We start from the raw sequence: 13502 nt of genomic DNA on the forward strand, positions 1-13502 counted from the left end.
TTACTCAAGCCTCTGTTGATCATTAAATGATCCCGAAATCCTCGACTAATGGTGTAGTGCCGCTGTCAATCGCTAAACGATCCAGCCTCGAAAGAAGGGCGATTATTGAGTCGCTGTAGAATCGATAAACGATCCAGCAATAACCTCTGCTATTGTGTAGCGCCGCCGTTGATTGCTAAGCGATCCAGCTTCCTTAAAGACCATCGCCGAGCCGCTGTCGATAAACAGATCCAGCAATTAAGAGAATATTAAGTAGAGAGGACGCCGTCCAGCAACCCGAAATTCCCGTAAAATAGTTGCATGGCGTCGTCGCCGGTCGAACGGCGGTAGCGTTACCCTCTCAACGAGCAGTATTCGCAGCCTCGCCTTACGAATAACTGCTGTTCGCCTCGTCACCGAAGTATCCCTTATGGCGAGGATTGTCTCGACGTTGTAGGAGATTTTCGCGATTTTCAGCACACATTCCCACTGCTACAAACATTATAAACATTGAAGAACCTACAACAATAAAATAAATTCTACAAAGTAAATGCTCGATAGAAAAACAATAATTTTAAACAATAATTTTTGTTTTTAATTTATAATAAATCACTTATCTGTTTATTTCATTGAAGTACTTTATTGATGGCAAGATACACATACATGAAACACTTGTGCAATTCAACAAATTATATACATACACGCACATATATATCACTAATAATTAGAGAAAAATAATAACTATCAAACAATATTATTATGCATCAACGATATATGCAATATAATTTACAATTTAAAATTGAAAAGTCAAAACAAACTAAAATCTAAAATACTAACTTAATATGGAGTGTAAACTTCAATATTAAAATTGGACAAACGATTCGAATCATAAACCACATAAATATAACTATAGAATAACACTATTAGTAATCAAAGGCAACTTTACTCCTTACACAATTTGCTAGCATGACTCCATGGCTTTTATGTAAAATCTTTAAATTATTAATTTGCTAAAATACATTAGCTTATACTTTTAACTCACAAAATGATATAATTTGCTCCATAAATATAAATCTTATTTAACCTTATAGTAACAGAATTAAGAACTATTTAGATAAGAACACATCTATTTAAGAGAGAGCACATAGTGGCGCTGTCGTCGTTCAACAAGTCTATAACTATAGGCCGCAACAACGCGACATAAATCGTCATAAGTGTCATACAACATGTCGTAGATGGCGGGACTGTCGTACGTTGCAGTGTCGTACTGCTATTCCGGCTCCGGCATAGCCGTGGCTGCTAGACATATGGAAGTGTGCCATTGTCGTGACTAAAGATTAGGCCCGTTACACGCAAAAAGAACAGAAACAAATAAATACTGACTTACCATGTTAAATAAGTATTATCCCGTAGTGCAACATTTATCAGGAATAATTTAGTCTTTTTCCTTAGCTGGAATAATGCTATTGCGAAAAAGGTCCCGTTGATTTGTCCCCGTGCGTCTTTTTGTATAAGTTTTTCTTCTCTAGAGTCACTTTTCTTTTCTTTCATTTGTATTATTTCCTTTTCTTATTTTCAATAAAGCTTACACTTGCTGAGGCTTTTCCCTCTGTTCCGTGAGGGTTTTTACGCCACAGCAAGTACACTTTTCTTTTACCGCGAAATAGTTTGTTTTTAATTAAAGAACCCTTCACTCACTCAATCCCTTTCCTTGTCGGAACTCACTCTGAGTTTTTCCACTAACTTTTTAGATTAATATTCATTCTTTATATCAAGTAGTTTAACTAGCTGATTCCTGATTTTTTCATAACTTCCCATAAGATTTTTTTGTAGACTGTGTCAAAAGCTGCCTTTAAATCCACGAAAATTGAGTACAGTTTCTTTTTCTTTGTTTTTGCCCTCTGTGCCAGGTAGTTAAAAATATAGATGTTATCTAAAGTTGAACTTCCTTTTCTGAAACCTGCTTGTCCTTCCGGCAAGAGATTTTTTTCATTTACCTCTTTTTCTAGTCTTTTCCGAATCACTTCCGTGTACAATTTATAAGCTGTTGAAAGTAGAGATATTTCCCTATAGTTTTTTATCAACCGCGTTTCCATTCCTCTGGCATGTCATCACAATCCCAAATTTGTCCTAATACAAATATCAGTCTATTAGTCAAATCTTCTCCTGTATACATCCAAACTTCATTTGAGACTTCATCAATTCCCGCCGCTTTTTTCTTTTTAGCATTTTCCATGCCCTTTTGATTTCTAGACCTGTAATTTTCTCCTCGTCTGTTATTATTTGTCTGTAATTTATCTTCTTTTTTTCTTTTTTCACCCAATTGACGTTCTTTTGTTCCCTTAAGTAGTTTTTCGAAATGTGCGTTTTAATCCTCTTCCTTAATGTTGTTTTCTTTTTTTCCTCTAAATCTGTTTAAAAACTTCCATACGTCGTTTTCATTTTTTATACTTCTCAATTCTGCCTCTTCTATTTTCTTATACTGTTTTTATTTTTCCCAGCAGTATTCCCTCCATTCTTTTCTTTTTGTTATATATTTTTCTTCAGGGACAAAACCCTTTTTCCTTTTTTTAGTGCTCTATTTGCCACCCTCTTTTCTCTTGCGCAGCTTCTATCCCACCACTTTCTCATACCAAATTTCCAATTTTTATTTTGATCTTCTTCTTTTTGACGGAATCCTTTATTATTTTTTTTTCCCAGGTAAATTGTGCTGAATCCTAATTTTTTATTTCCCCTTTAATATCTGACGTTTTTTCTTAAAATTCTGCTATATCCTCTTCGCTCCGTAAGAATACTTCTTTTTCATCCGCTTCTTTAGGTTTTTCTGGTTTTTTTCCTTGTGCTTCCTTTTTCTGATCATCCATGGTTTTTCTATTCATTGAAACCATCGCACATACAGGGACATAGTTCGAGTCCACTCTCTTCTCTTGGAATCTTGGACAAATGATCCGAATCATAAACTACATAAATATAACTAGGATAATACTATTAGTAATCAAAGGCAACTTTACTTCTTACACAATTTGCTAGCATGACTCTGTAACGGACGGAGAGGAGACGAGTCGGAAAGCGAAAAACAGTAGACGCGGGCTTTAACCGCGGACCCTGAGATTTACAAGCGGGAGCTCTAACCACTGAGCTAACATCTACGATGCAAGCGCATGCTATACATATATATCACCTCGCGTTTGTCAACAGGATTCTCTAAATTGACCGCGGAGAAAGAGTGAGGGTTGCACTCTCGGTGACGCGTCGGCTATCGCGTCCGACGCATTAGAGAACCGCGTTACAATGTATATATTTATTTATATGTATCTATATACGTATCCGTACTGATACATGTATACGTACGGATACATATATAGAAAAGAGACTTTTGTCTGTATAAGTCCCTTTTCGCTAAAGCAATCATCACAAAATTATGCTCACCTCTGCGAGAGAATGAATGAATGATAACAGATTTATTAACGCCCTAGCCCAAGGGCCGTGGGGCGAGGTAAGCAATACATAGAATGATTACAAAAATAAAATTTCAAATCAATGGCAAGGCAATTACATTGGTATTTGGCATGTCTTTGGTAGAATTAAAGCTTGTCTCTCGCAGAGTCGCATATTATAAAGAGCGTAGTGCGATTTGACGACTTGCGATCAATCAATTTGCGATTTAACATGACTTAATAATAAATATAATATAATTTCAATTTAAATTTAGACTTACAATTATGCTGATAGTACTAAAATATTAAGCTAGTTATTAAACTACATTATAACGTACAATATCACCTCGTATTGCACGGGAAAATATAATTCGAACCTAAGGTCTCACTAGAATAGAATAAGTGCTTACAAGTAGTAATATTGAGCACTTCTAATGTCTGTAGAATCATCTAGATACATAATTTTGAGGTAACGATGTGAGATATTCGTAGAGGCGCTCCTTAAAAATATTTAAAGAAGGACTTTTCACAGAAAGGGAATCCCAGAAATGCATTCCCTTTATAGTAAATGAGTTCCGATACATCTCCGTTGTAGCAAAAGGAATGACAAACGCAGAGGGAGTGTTTCTAGCGGAACGTCTAACATCATCGCCGGGCATAGGAAACATATCAACCAAGTAATCAGGGCGCTTTTTAGTAAATAGTTTGTACATTTGTACACCTAGGTGATAGTTTCTCCTATGGTCGAGCGAGAGCCATCCTAACTTATAATAATACTCTTTAAGCGAAGCGTCTTTCTTTAAGTGGAATATAAAACGCACAACTGCATTACACAATCTTTGTAATTTTATCGCGAGATAATCCGTGAGATCGAGATAGACCAGGCATGCGTAATCAATATATGGCAGTACTAAAGTACTAACCAACTGCGTTTTAAGACTACTGTCCAGACTGTAACCCTTACAATTTTAACCGATAGAGCGCAAAATGAGCTCGCGTAAAAACACCAGAAACGTGAGCATTCCAGGAAAGCGTTTTGGATAACGTAACTCCAAGATTTCTCACAGTGTTTTCGAAGGGAATCTCAACACCGACAACTAATATTGGTGCAATATTACTTAAATCTAGTCGCATGTGATGTTGCACTGACCCGATAGCCATGACCTTAGTCTTACTTACATTTAGAAAGAGCCCATTTTCTTGGGACCAGTTTAATATGCGAGTAGCATCATCATTTAATTGGGCAACAGCAGAGTTCCGATCACGAGGTGAGCACTGAACATATATTTGCAAATCATCTGCAGATAACATACATTTCAACTTACAGTGATGCAGTACAGATACTATCTCGTTAATATATATCAGGAAGATGATCGGACCTAGTGAGGAACCTTGAGGTACCCCTGAAGTGCTTGGTAAGAAACGTGAAAGTGTTCCATCCAAACCAACTACTGCTTGTGAACGCCCTGACAGATTCGAATGAAACCAGACAATCGCCTCATTTGAAAATCCAATAAATTTCAGTTTCATTAACAGTTTTGCATGATCAATAGTATCAAATGCACGTTTGAAGTCAAAGAGCCGTAGTAAGGTGCCCAGTATCTGCTCCCAATCTAACGTCGTCAGTCACCTTTAGAAGTGCTGTTTGCGTGCTGTAATTACTGCGAAAACCAGATTGATATGGAGTAATAATACTATGCGTCTCAAGATAATCGACCACTTGGCTCGTTAACAGCCCATCGTACACTTTAGCAAAATGTGGAATATTCGCCACCGGGCGTGTATCCCCAGGCGAACTGGGTACGGGCGACTTATTTAATGGCACGATAACTGATTGTTTCCAAGTGGATGGATAAACACCGCTGGAAATGGACTGGTTGTACAGATAAGTAAAAAATGGAGCTAGTTTCGAGAAAGAATCTTTGAAGTAAGATAAGGACAGCCCATCACAACTACGACTTTTAGCATTCAGTAGATTTGCATGCATAGCGTGCAGCACCTCGATATGGTCCAAGGGTTTAAAACTAAATTCTGGCCTATCTAGCGGCACGGTGCTATGAATTTCAAGCACCGATTTTAGAACACTGGTCGTATATGCAGGATGTGCGCAAGTTACTGACGAATAAAATTCGATTAAGTCTTCTTTATCGAAGAAGTGTAAAGGCGATTTTCTCTTGGTTGGAATCAAGCCATATTTGCGTAGAAAAGCCCAACAATTTATTTTATTACGACAGCCATCTAGTAAATAGTCGGTGCGTGTTTTCTCTATTGCAAGTTTGACCTCCCGACGAGCACTTTTATAGTTATTTTTGGCCAACTCACTGCCAAATTGTTTTGCTATCACATGTAATTTGTCCCTATGTTTACACTTAGCTTTAACCTCGCGTGTGAACCACGGTAACGGCTTTCTACGAAACTTTCGAGTGGTAAGCGGTGCCAACACGTCCAATGCTGTACTGGCAATCGCCTGAAAATTTTTTTAACCGACATCAGTAGATCTAGGAACGCTGAGGAAGAATAGTTGCGAAAATCTCTGGAAGTAAATTCGACTTCTTGTCGGGGGGGGGGGGGGGGGGCAAGTGAAATGAGAAGTCTATTAGAATATAGTCATTGCCATTAATAAATGGTACACTTGATTTTTCGTGAGAGATAATCTTATCACTAGAGTCAGACAATATAACATCCAGCCAAGTGTCGGAGTCATCGGTATGATGCGTAGCTCCAAAAGGTACAAGGAAAAAATTATACTCATTGATCAGATTTCTCAAATGATTGTCATAGTATTTATCAGAGTGCAAGTCCAAGTTTAAATCAGCAGCCTAAACAATGTTAGTATACAGATGCGAAAGGTTCAGCAATGTATTAAAAAATTTAGATAGAGTGTGTCCTTTTGGCCGATGATAAATTCCACCAATTAAATTTTTGCCTCACAATTTATACTAAGCAGCATGTACTCAGTCTCGTTGATATCATTTATCTGTGAAACCTCGACAATGGTGTAGGGTAAATCCTCACGAATATAAAAAGCCACGCCGCCACCATTCACATAAGACTGACCATCAATGGCGTTAGGATTTCGATTATGATGCGAAAGTAGGCCACGATCGTTCCTGACCAGATTATAGCCATTTATGGCGAAGAGCGATGATTGTAAGAGAGGGGTAAACCAAGACTCGGAAATAACTAAAACATCAATGTACTTACAAACAACAATAATTCTATTTCAGCTAAATGTGCTTTGACCGAACTGGCATTAACGTGAGCGATCCGAATGCTCTTTGTCATCGAGTTAATTGAGATCAACGCATGAAGTCGAAGAAACATCGATGGCATTAGTACTACACGGCGTCTGGCGTCATATAACGCGTTCAAGGTCGCTATAGGTCACAATAGATATAATCTCAGATCCATCGCTCTTACGTACTAGCACTTTGTCGTCACGCACCCACACATACTTGTAGCCTAACAAATTTGTACGAGTTTTAGCTGCAAGACGTAGATTGTGCATAAACGGTGACAGCATTTCGTGCATTTCGATTACCGAATCGCCTCCGCTCGGGAAAATATCGTTTAGTTTTAATGGTCCGTACTGGCGCTTAATCCGCAAGATATCATCCCGCACACAAATACTCTTAAATCTAATACAAACTACGCGTGTTTGTGCGGAACGCACACGCTGTGCTTGTGATTGCGAGTTGACAACACTGTTTGAGCGTTCAGCGTCCCGCTGAATCGAATGGTGCTATTAGTTTTCGCCGTAATAGTGAAATAAAAAGTTATAAGCCAAAATCGATGAAAAACTCGAAAAATCGCAAAAAAACGTGTAAAAATGGACTTTTAACATTTATAATCAGTGATAAGTTGGAAAGTTTTTTTCAAAAACATACATTTTTATGTATTTTGAGCTCATTAAACGAATGGTGCAATTGGCTTTTGCCGATTCAATCGAGAAAAGAAGTTAAAATCATCAAAAAACTCGAAAATCACGGTAAAAAGGCCAAAAAAAAGCTGATTTGTAATATTTTCTACTAATTTATACTTTGAACTACCGAATCACATAAACTTATTAGTTTAAAAAAATAAAATAAAATTTATAAGCTGAGATAAAGAAAAACGATCTGTCGAAGCGAGATTCTGAAGGTAAAATTAAAAAACAGTACAAAAATGTTCTAATCGTATATTCAAACAAAATATTCATTCATATGACCGCATCAACGTTTCCTTCTTGCTATCTGAAAACAAGCTTCGATAATATTTTATTACAGGTAATAGGTATTGCAATTGCTTTTCATCTTTAGTCAAAAGATTGTTGAATTCAGTTATCAATTTTACTTCTCGTTCGGCTGTATCATTCACGACTCTGAGGTTTTTAACAACTACCAAACCATGAGTGTAGTTTCTATCTTTGGCCCATTTTGATGGATTTTTTTCTAAAAAAGTTGTGTCAATTTTTAAACGTCTAAAAGTTTCATAAGTGTCTGCAAATAAAATCACTAATACTTGAATTCACTATTTTATCCAAATTTTTTTCATTGACTAAAATTCGTTTTCCATAAACAAACACACTAGAATTTGACTGTAGAGCTTCGCACATTTTTAACTTTTCTTCATTTGAAATAGTAAAGTCAAAAAATGCTAGTGCTGTTAGTTGCGGAGTCAAATACCACAAGTGATTCATACATTTTCTAACAGCACAGTCAGATATACTTTCATCAATTCTTCTATATTCGTACAAACATTTTAAAACCTTTAAATCTTCAATTGGTGCTTGAGCAGCAAATGGAGTATAAGACCAGGCATGAACGTAGACTCTTACTATAAAAATGCAAACGTCTCTACATTTTACTTCAACATCTTTTTTATCTAGCAAATATTGTTTCCGAAAGATGAATATTTTCAAACAATATATAGCTTTTGCCATCCACCTAGGATGGTGAATAGCTCCAGGTGGATAAAAAGTTATACCACTAGGTAATTTTCCGCCTAGAAAAATGATGACTAGTTCCAAAAATTCTTCGAAATCACTTCTGTTTAATCCTTTTTTAAATACTTCGAACAAAAGTCTAAAATTTCTTCTTTTACATCTTGCAGAGATTCAATTACAAAAGTATCACTAATACCCGGTTCAAATTTTAGTTGATCTACAGATTTCCAAAAATCTCCAAAATTTTTAAACAATTGTACCTCCGGACCAGTTGTCTTACCAAATTTTATTTCAAAAGTACTTCTTAGAACAAGCTCGTAAATATGACGCCGGCAGATAAAATAGAGAAGATCTTTATCGATTAATCTTTCTAATAACACACAAGCTCCATTTATTCGGCCAGTATTGCTAGCTGTTGAATCACAACAAAGAGCTTCAATATTTTCTAATAAAGACCAGTCATTTAAAGTATCGAATACTGCTTGAGCTTGATTTATTCCACTACTAGAAGAGATATTTGGAACACCCAAGAGTTGCTCCATTCCATTACTTGTAATAATAATCGCTAGTCTATCAGTAGTTTCTCTTCGTAAATATCCGGGAAGCAACTTTCCATCCCAGTGGATGGTGCTCGGTAAACCAGAAAAAAAGTGATGGAGCAAGTTTTTTAATTGCCTCATATCGTTCTTTGCGAATATTTTGACGAGCCCTGTGGCCCTTTGGCCATCAGCAAATGCATTACGTCTCTTTTACTAATTTTACATTTTTCTAATGCTGTAGCCAATTTCGCAGTCATAATTGGTTCAGTAGCTCGCCTTTTCAGAGGAGGTGTACTTTCAAATAATGGAGATTCAGACTCTGTTTCAAGCAATTCATGTAAATCTTCTGTAAATAAAATTAAAGAAGAGATTAAATTAAAGGTTAATAAAATAAAATTATGCTATAAATACATTTTTTCTCTATTAGTAAAAACTGATATCAACTGACTATTCAAAAATGCAAACCTTTTGTCGCCATACTACGAGAATCATCCTTTTGCATTTTTAATGAAGCATCGACTACCTTGTCCTGGTCGATGGTAACCGAAATTTCATTCTTTACAATATTGAGGCTTTCATAGTCCACTTCCATTGGTGATAGCTTACTTGTGTCTGTATAAGTTGTTGAGGTACTGGAACTAAGAGTTTCATTTCTTTGCAGGCTGAAAAACAAAATTTTGTAATTCTAATCTAACCTTCTACAATCAAGGTCATTAATAAAAAATGAAATAAACAGGTTTAAAAAAAAAGTATTTCATCATTAATCAATTATTTTGTACATACAATAATTTCAAACTGTATTTTTTGAGAGAGCAGGCCACTTTAAAAAATTTACAAAATTGTTTTTTTAAATCAATTCCGAAAACCTTTAATAAAAAAAATTGTTTATTGCAACTGCATGGCGTGATCGCTATAAAGCTGAGTTATGTTCAAAAGTGAGTTTTACGGAGAGCTGAAATTTTGCATTTTAAGTGATATCTTTTATTCTTTCTAACTTAATTAACAATAAAAAAGAAAGCATGAAGTTTGACAAAAAGTTGGGGTTGCGCTGATATTGAATATTACATTTTTTCTCATATCTCTGGATCTATGATAGGTAGAGATTTGAGACTTTGCATACAGGCTTATTTTACTTTAATATAATGAGAAAAACACAGTTGGATTAAATTTAACAATTTTTGACATTTATTTATCTAAAAAGTTGACATTTTGATATTGGTCGAAATTGCCGCTGAGGTATGTTTTTTCAGCCACTGAATTTTTATTCATACATTTAATTAATGCAAATAGTTCTTAAAAGAACTGATTGTTATTGAATAACTTATTATAAATGAGTGCAAAAACGACCTACTACGACTTAATTATTGCAATTGCAATGCAGTTTTGCTGCATATGCTATTAAAATGCTTCATTTACGAAGAAGTGGAAAGCAGATACCAGATTCTTCAATGTATAATTAAGTCGTGGCCGGTCGTTTTTGCGATTTTTTTGTAATAAAATATTTAATAACATTTAGTTATTTTAAGAACTATTTGCATTAATTAAACGTATAAATAAAAATTCACTTGACGAAAAAACCTACCTTAGAGGCAATTTCGACCAATATCAAAATGTCAAGTTTTTTAATAAATAAATGTCAAAAATTGTTAAATTTAATCCAACTGTGTTTTTCTCATTATATTAAAGTAAAATAAGCCTGTATGCAAAGTCTCAAATCAGCGCAACCCCAACTTTTTGTCAAACTTCATGCTTTTAGGACTTGCTGATATATTTCAAGGACTTGAAGTACTAACTTCTTTTTTATTGTTAATTAAGTTAGAAAGAATAAAAGATATCACTTAAAATGCAAAATTTCAGCTCTCCGTAGAACTCACTTTTGAACAAAGCTTAACTATATGTAGATCATCAGTTCTTTCTGCAGCATCGACTATAACCACCATTTCTATTTTCCATGTTCAGCCGTGTCATAATTAAGTATTCAAAAACAAAATATAATTACCTCTCTGATCAAGTAAAAACTGTTTATCAGATTCGTCTTCCATCTTCTTCAAAGCATCTGCGCAAGCAATGTCAAATAATTTGTTTATGCTTTCTTTATATGTTTGTTCATTTTTTATTTGAGTGTCTGATCTACGTGAAGCATTTCTTTGTATTTTTCTCCATCTTTCATATTCAGCCTCCAGTTTAATGATACATTTTTTATCTTCTTGCCTAGGAATTCGAGCTTTCTTCCAAATAATGATACACTCTTCAATGGTTAACTTCGCACTATCACGTACAGACTTTGAAACTCTTCGTAGGTTATAGAATAAAGCAGCTAGTACTTGTTTTATCGTTGTTAGATTATTAGTTGCAACTATTTGATTAGTACAATATCCAATGTGATTGACTCTTTCGCGTAAATTATAAGCCATTGTTGAAAAACTAAATAAAATTGTTCATGCGGAGCAATATATCTCGAAATTAAAAAGTACCTGTTGAAATAAATTGAGCCGTGGTTAAATAGGAAAATAAGTTTAATATAAATATTCTTATGTTTACATGAGCTATATGCTCGCCGTGCAGTGCTGATTGCTCTGAGTCCGATGATAGAGAGAACGTACAGTGTTTATTGTTTATCGTTGTATAATATAATATGTATACATTCAATACTACCATTTTGTATTCACGTTACTTCGTGTCAGCTGATCCCTTCGCTGATCCGAAAATGCTTTAGGCCGCGGTCTCATCGATGGAACGAAAATCCGGAATAAGAATTCTGGAACGACAACAGCCACTCACAGCCATTCCGGTTTACCCTTCCGGTTTTTGAATACAGCCCGTATCCGATACAAAAGAATTTTTCAGATATGTATAACTATACTTTTTATGTATAAAAAAATTGACCTCGTATTAGTAACATTGTAACAAACCCATTTTTTGGTCACTTTACCGTGATTTTCGACCTTTTTGACGATTTTGGCTTATATCTTGTTTTCTCAATTGAATCGGCAAAAGCTAATTGTACCATTCGTTTAATGAGCTCAAAATACATAAAAATGTATGTTTTTGAAAAAAACTTTCCAACTTATCACTGATTATAAACGTTAAAAGTCCATTTTTACACGTTTTTTGCGATTTTTCGAGTTTTTCATCGATTTTGGCTTATAACTTTTTTATTTCACTATTACGGCGAAAACTAATAGCACCATTCGATTCAGCGGCTCAAAATACATGGGAAAATATACTTCCAAAGTTAAAATTCCAAAATTTTCACAGGTTTTCAGAACGATAAACTTTTTGACCATTTTTTAACATGTAAATCCCATAAGAAACTTCGGGTGCTTTGAGGCACGTGAAAAATCGATACTATGGGTTCAAAACCTATATGCGCATGGTTTTTGAGGTATATAGTAGCTATATTTGTCCGGCCGAAGTAAAAAAAAAAATAATAATAATAATTAAGGTCCACCCTAGTGTTTATATGCACTGTCACACCACAAAAAGTGTAGAATAATCATTTCAATCTTTTCAGAAAATCGAACAGTTATCAAAGATTAAAATGTGCACTTTAAGCTTTTTCTAAAGTCAAAAATTACAAAATTAATTTTTTCAGATAATCGGATTCTTTGTAAAGAGTAAACGGTTCAATTTAATTTATGCCAAAAGTTTTAAATCCCAAAAATAATCTTTTCAGCAATTTCAAGAAGTTTTTACACTTTATAAAGATTTAAAAGTGCATTTTAATCTTTGTCAAAAGATTGAAATGGTGCATATAAACCACGTAAAGATTAAAATCTACAATTTAATCTCTTAAGAGTTTGAAGTTTGGCTTTTAATCTTTTGTAAAATGTAGGTTTTAAACTTTGTCGTTTAGAGTGTATTGTTCTCCACGCAGCGGCTATTTCTAATGAACCATAAGCGTCAGCTGTGTTGTTGCTCAAATACATCCAATGTATCGTATTTTGCTACTGCTTATATTAGAACGAATGCATATTTTTTCATTCGGTGTTATGACGCGTACAAATGTAGAGGTTAAACAATAGTATGCGTATAATGAAATACATCTTTTTTTTCTACGGGATATGTATATGAAAAAAAATCAATCTAATATATTTATGATGCGTACGAACGAACACGCACACACACATCCGTACGGATATTTTCTAAAAATACTATTTTTCGACTAAAAATGCATCAAAACACACTTCCTACGTGTTTTTATACAAAACTCAAAAAATTACTATTACAAGGGGTCCTTAGGAAGGAAGCAATATAAGCCGATCATGTATTTTTTTTACTATTTAATCTGTTTTTATTTATTCGTCAGGTGCTCAAACAACAATTATGTCCGCACAATGTGCTGAAAGATGCAATATTATGCGACTTGTCGATATAAGATGGTCTGGAGTAGCTAAGGGTGTAGGTGTTCAGCGAATCATTGGTCGTATACATATGGTTCAAATCCAAATAGGCTGTGATCACTTGACAACATCCTTTAGTGTTCTTGAAGAACAACCAATGGATATGCTACTTGGACTTGATATGTTGAAAAGACATCAGTGTTGTATAGATCTTAAAAGAAACATTCTAAAAATTGGGACTACTGGAACAGAAACATCGTTTTTAGCTGAAGGTTTGTAT

The 13502-nt window shown here is 34.8% G+C and overlaps 1 protein-coding gene across 6 annotated transcripts in view; it reads left to right on the forward strand.

Annotated features, from left to right (window-relative positions):
* Positions 1-13502, forward strand: part of LOC100117164 (protein DDI1 homolog 2) — a 361675-nt gene that overhangs the window by 162393 nt on the left and 185780 nt on the right. For all 6 annotated transcript variants that reach the window (XM_031921524.2, XM_032601403.1, XM_032601404.1 and 3 more), the window contains one exon: positions 13189-13494. In XM_031921524.2, coding sequence (XP_031777384.1) covers positions 13189-13494 — 306 coding nt within the window. The remainder of the gene's footprint in view (positions 1-13188; positions 13495-13502) is intronic.

This window comes from Nasonia vitripennis (genome assembly GCF_009193385.2).
Source record: "Nasonia vitripennis strain AsymCx chromosome 1 unlocalized genomic scaffold, Nvit_psr_1.1 chr1_random0012, whole genome shotgun sequence".
NCBI lineage: Eukaryota > Metazoa > Arthropoda > Insecta > Hymenoptera > Pteromalidae > Nasonia > Nasonia vitripennis.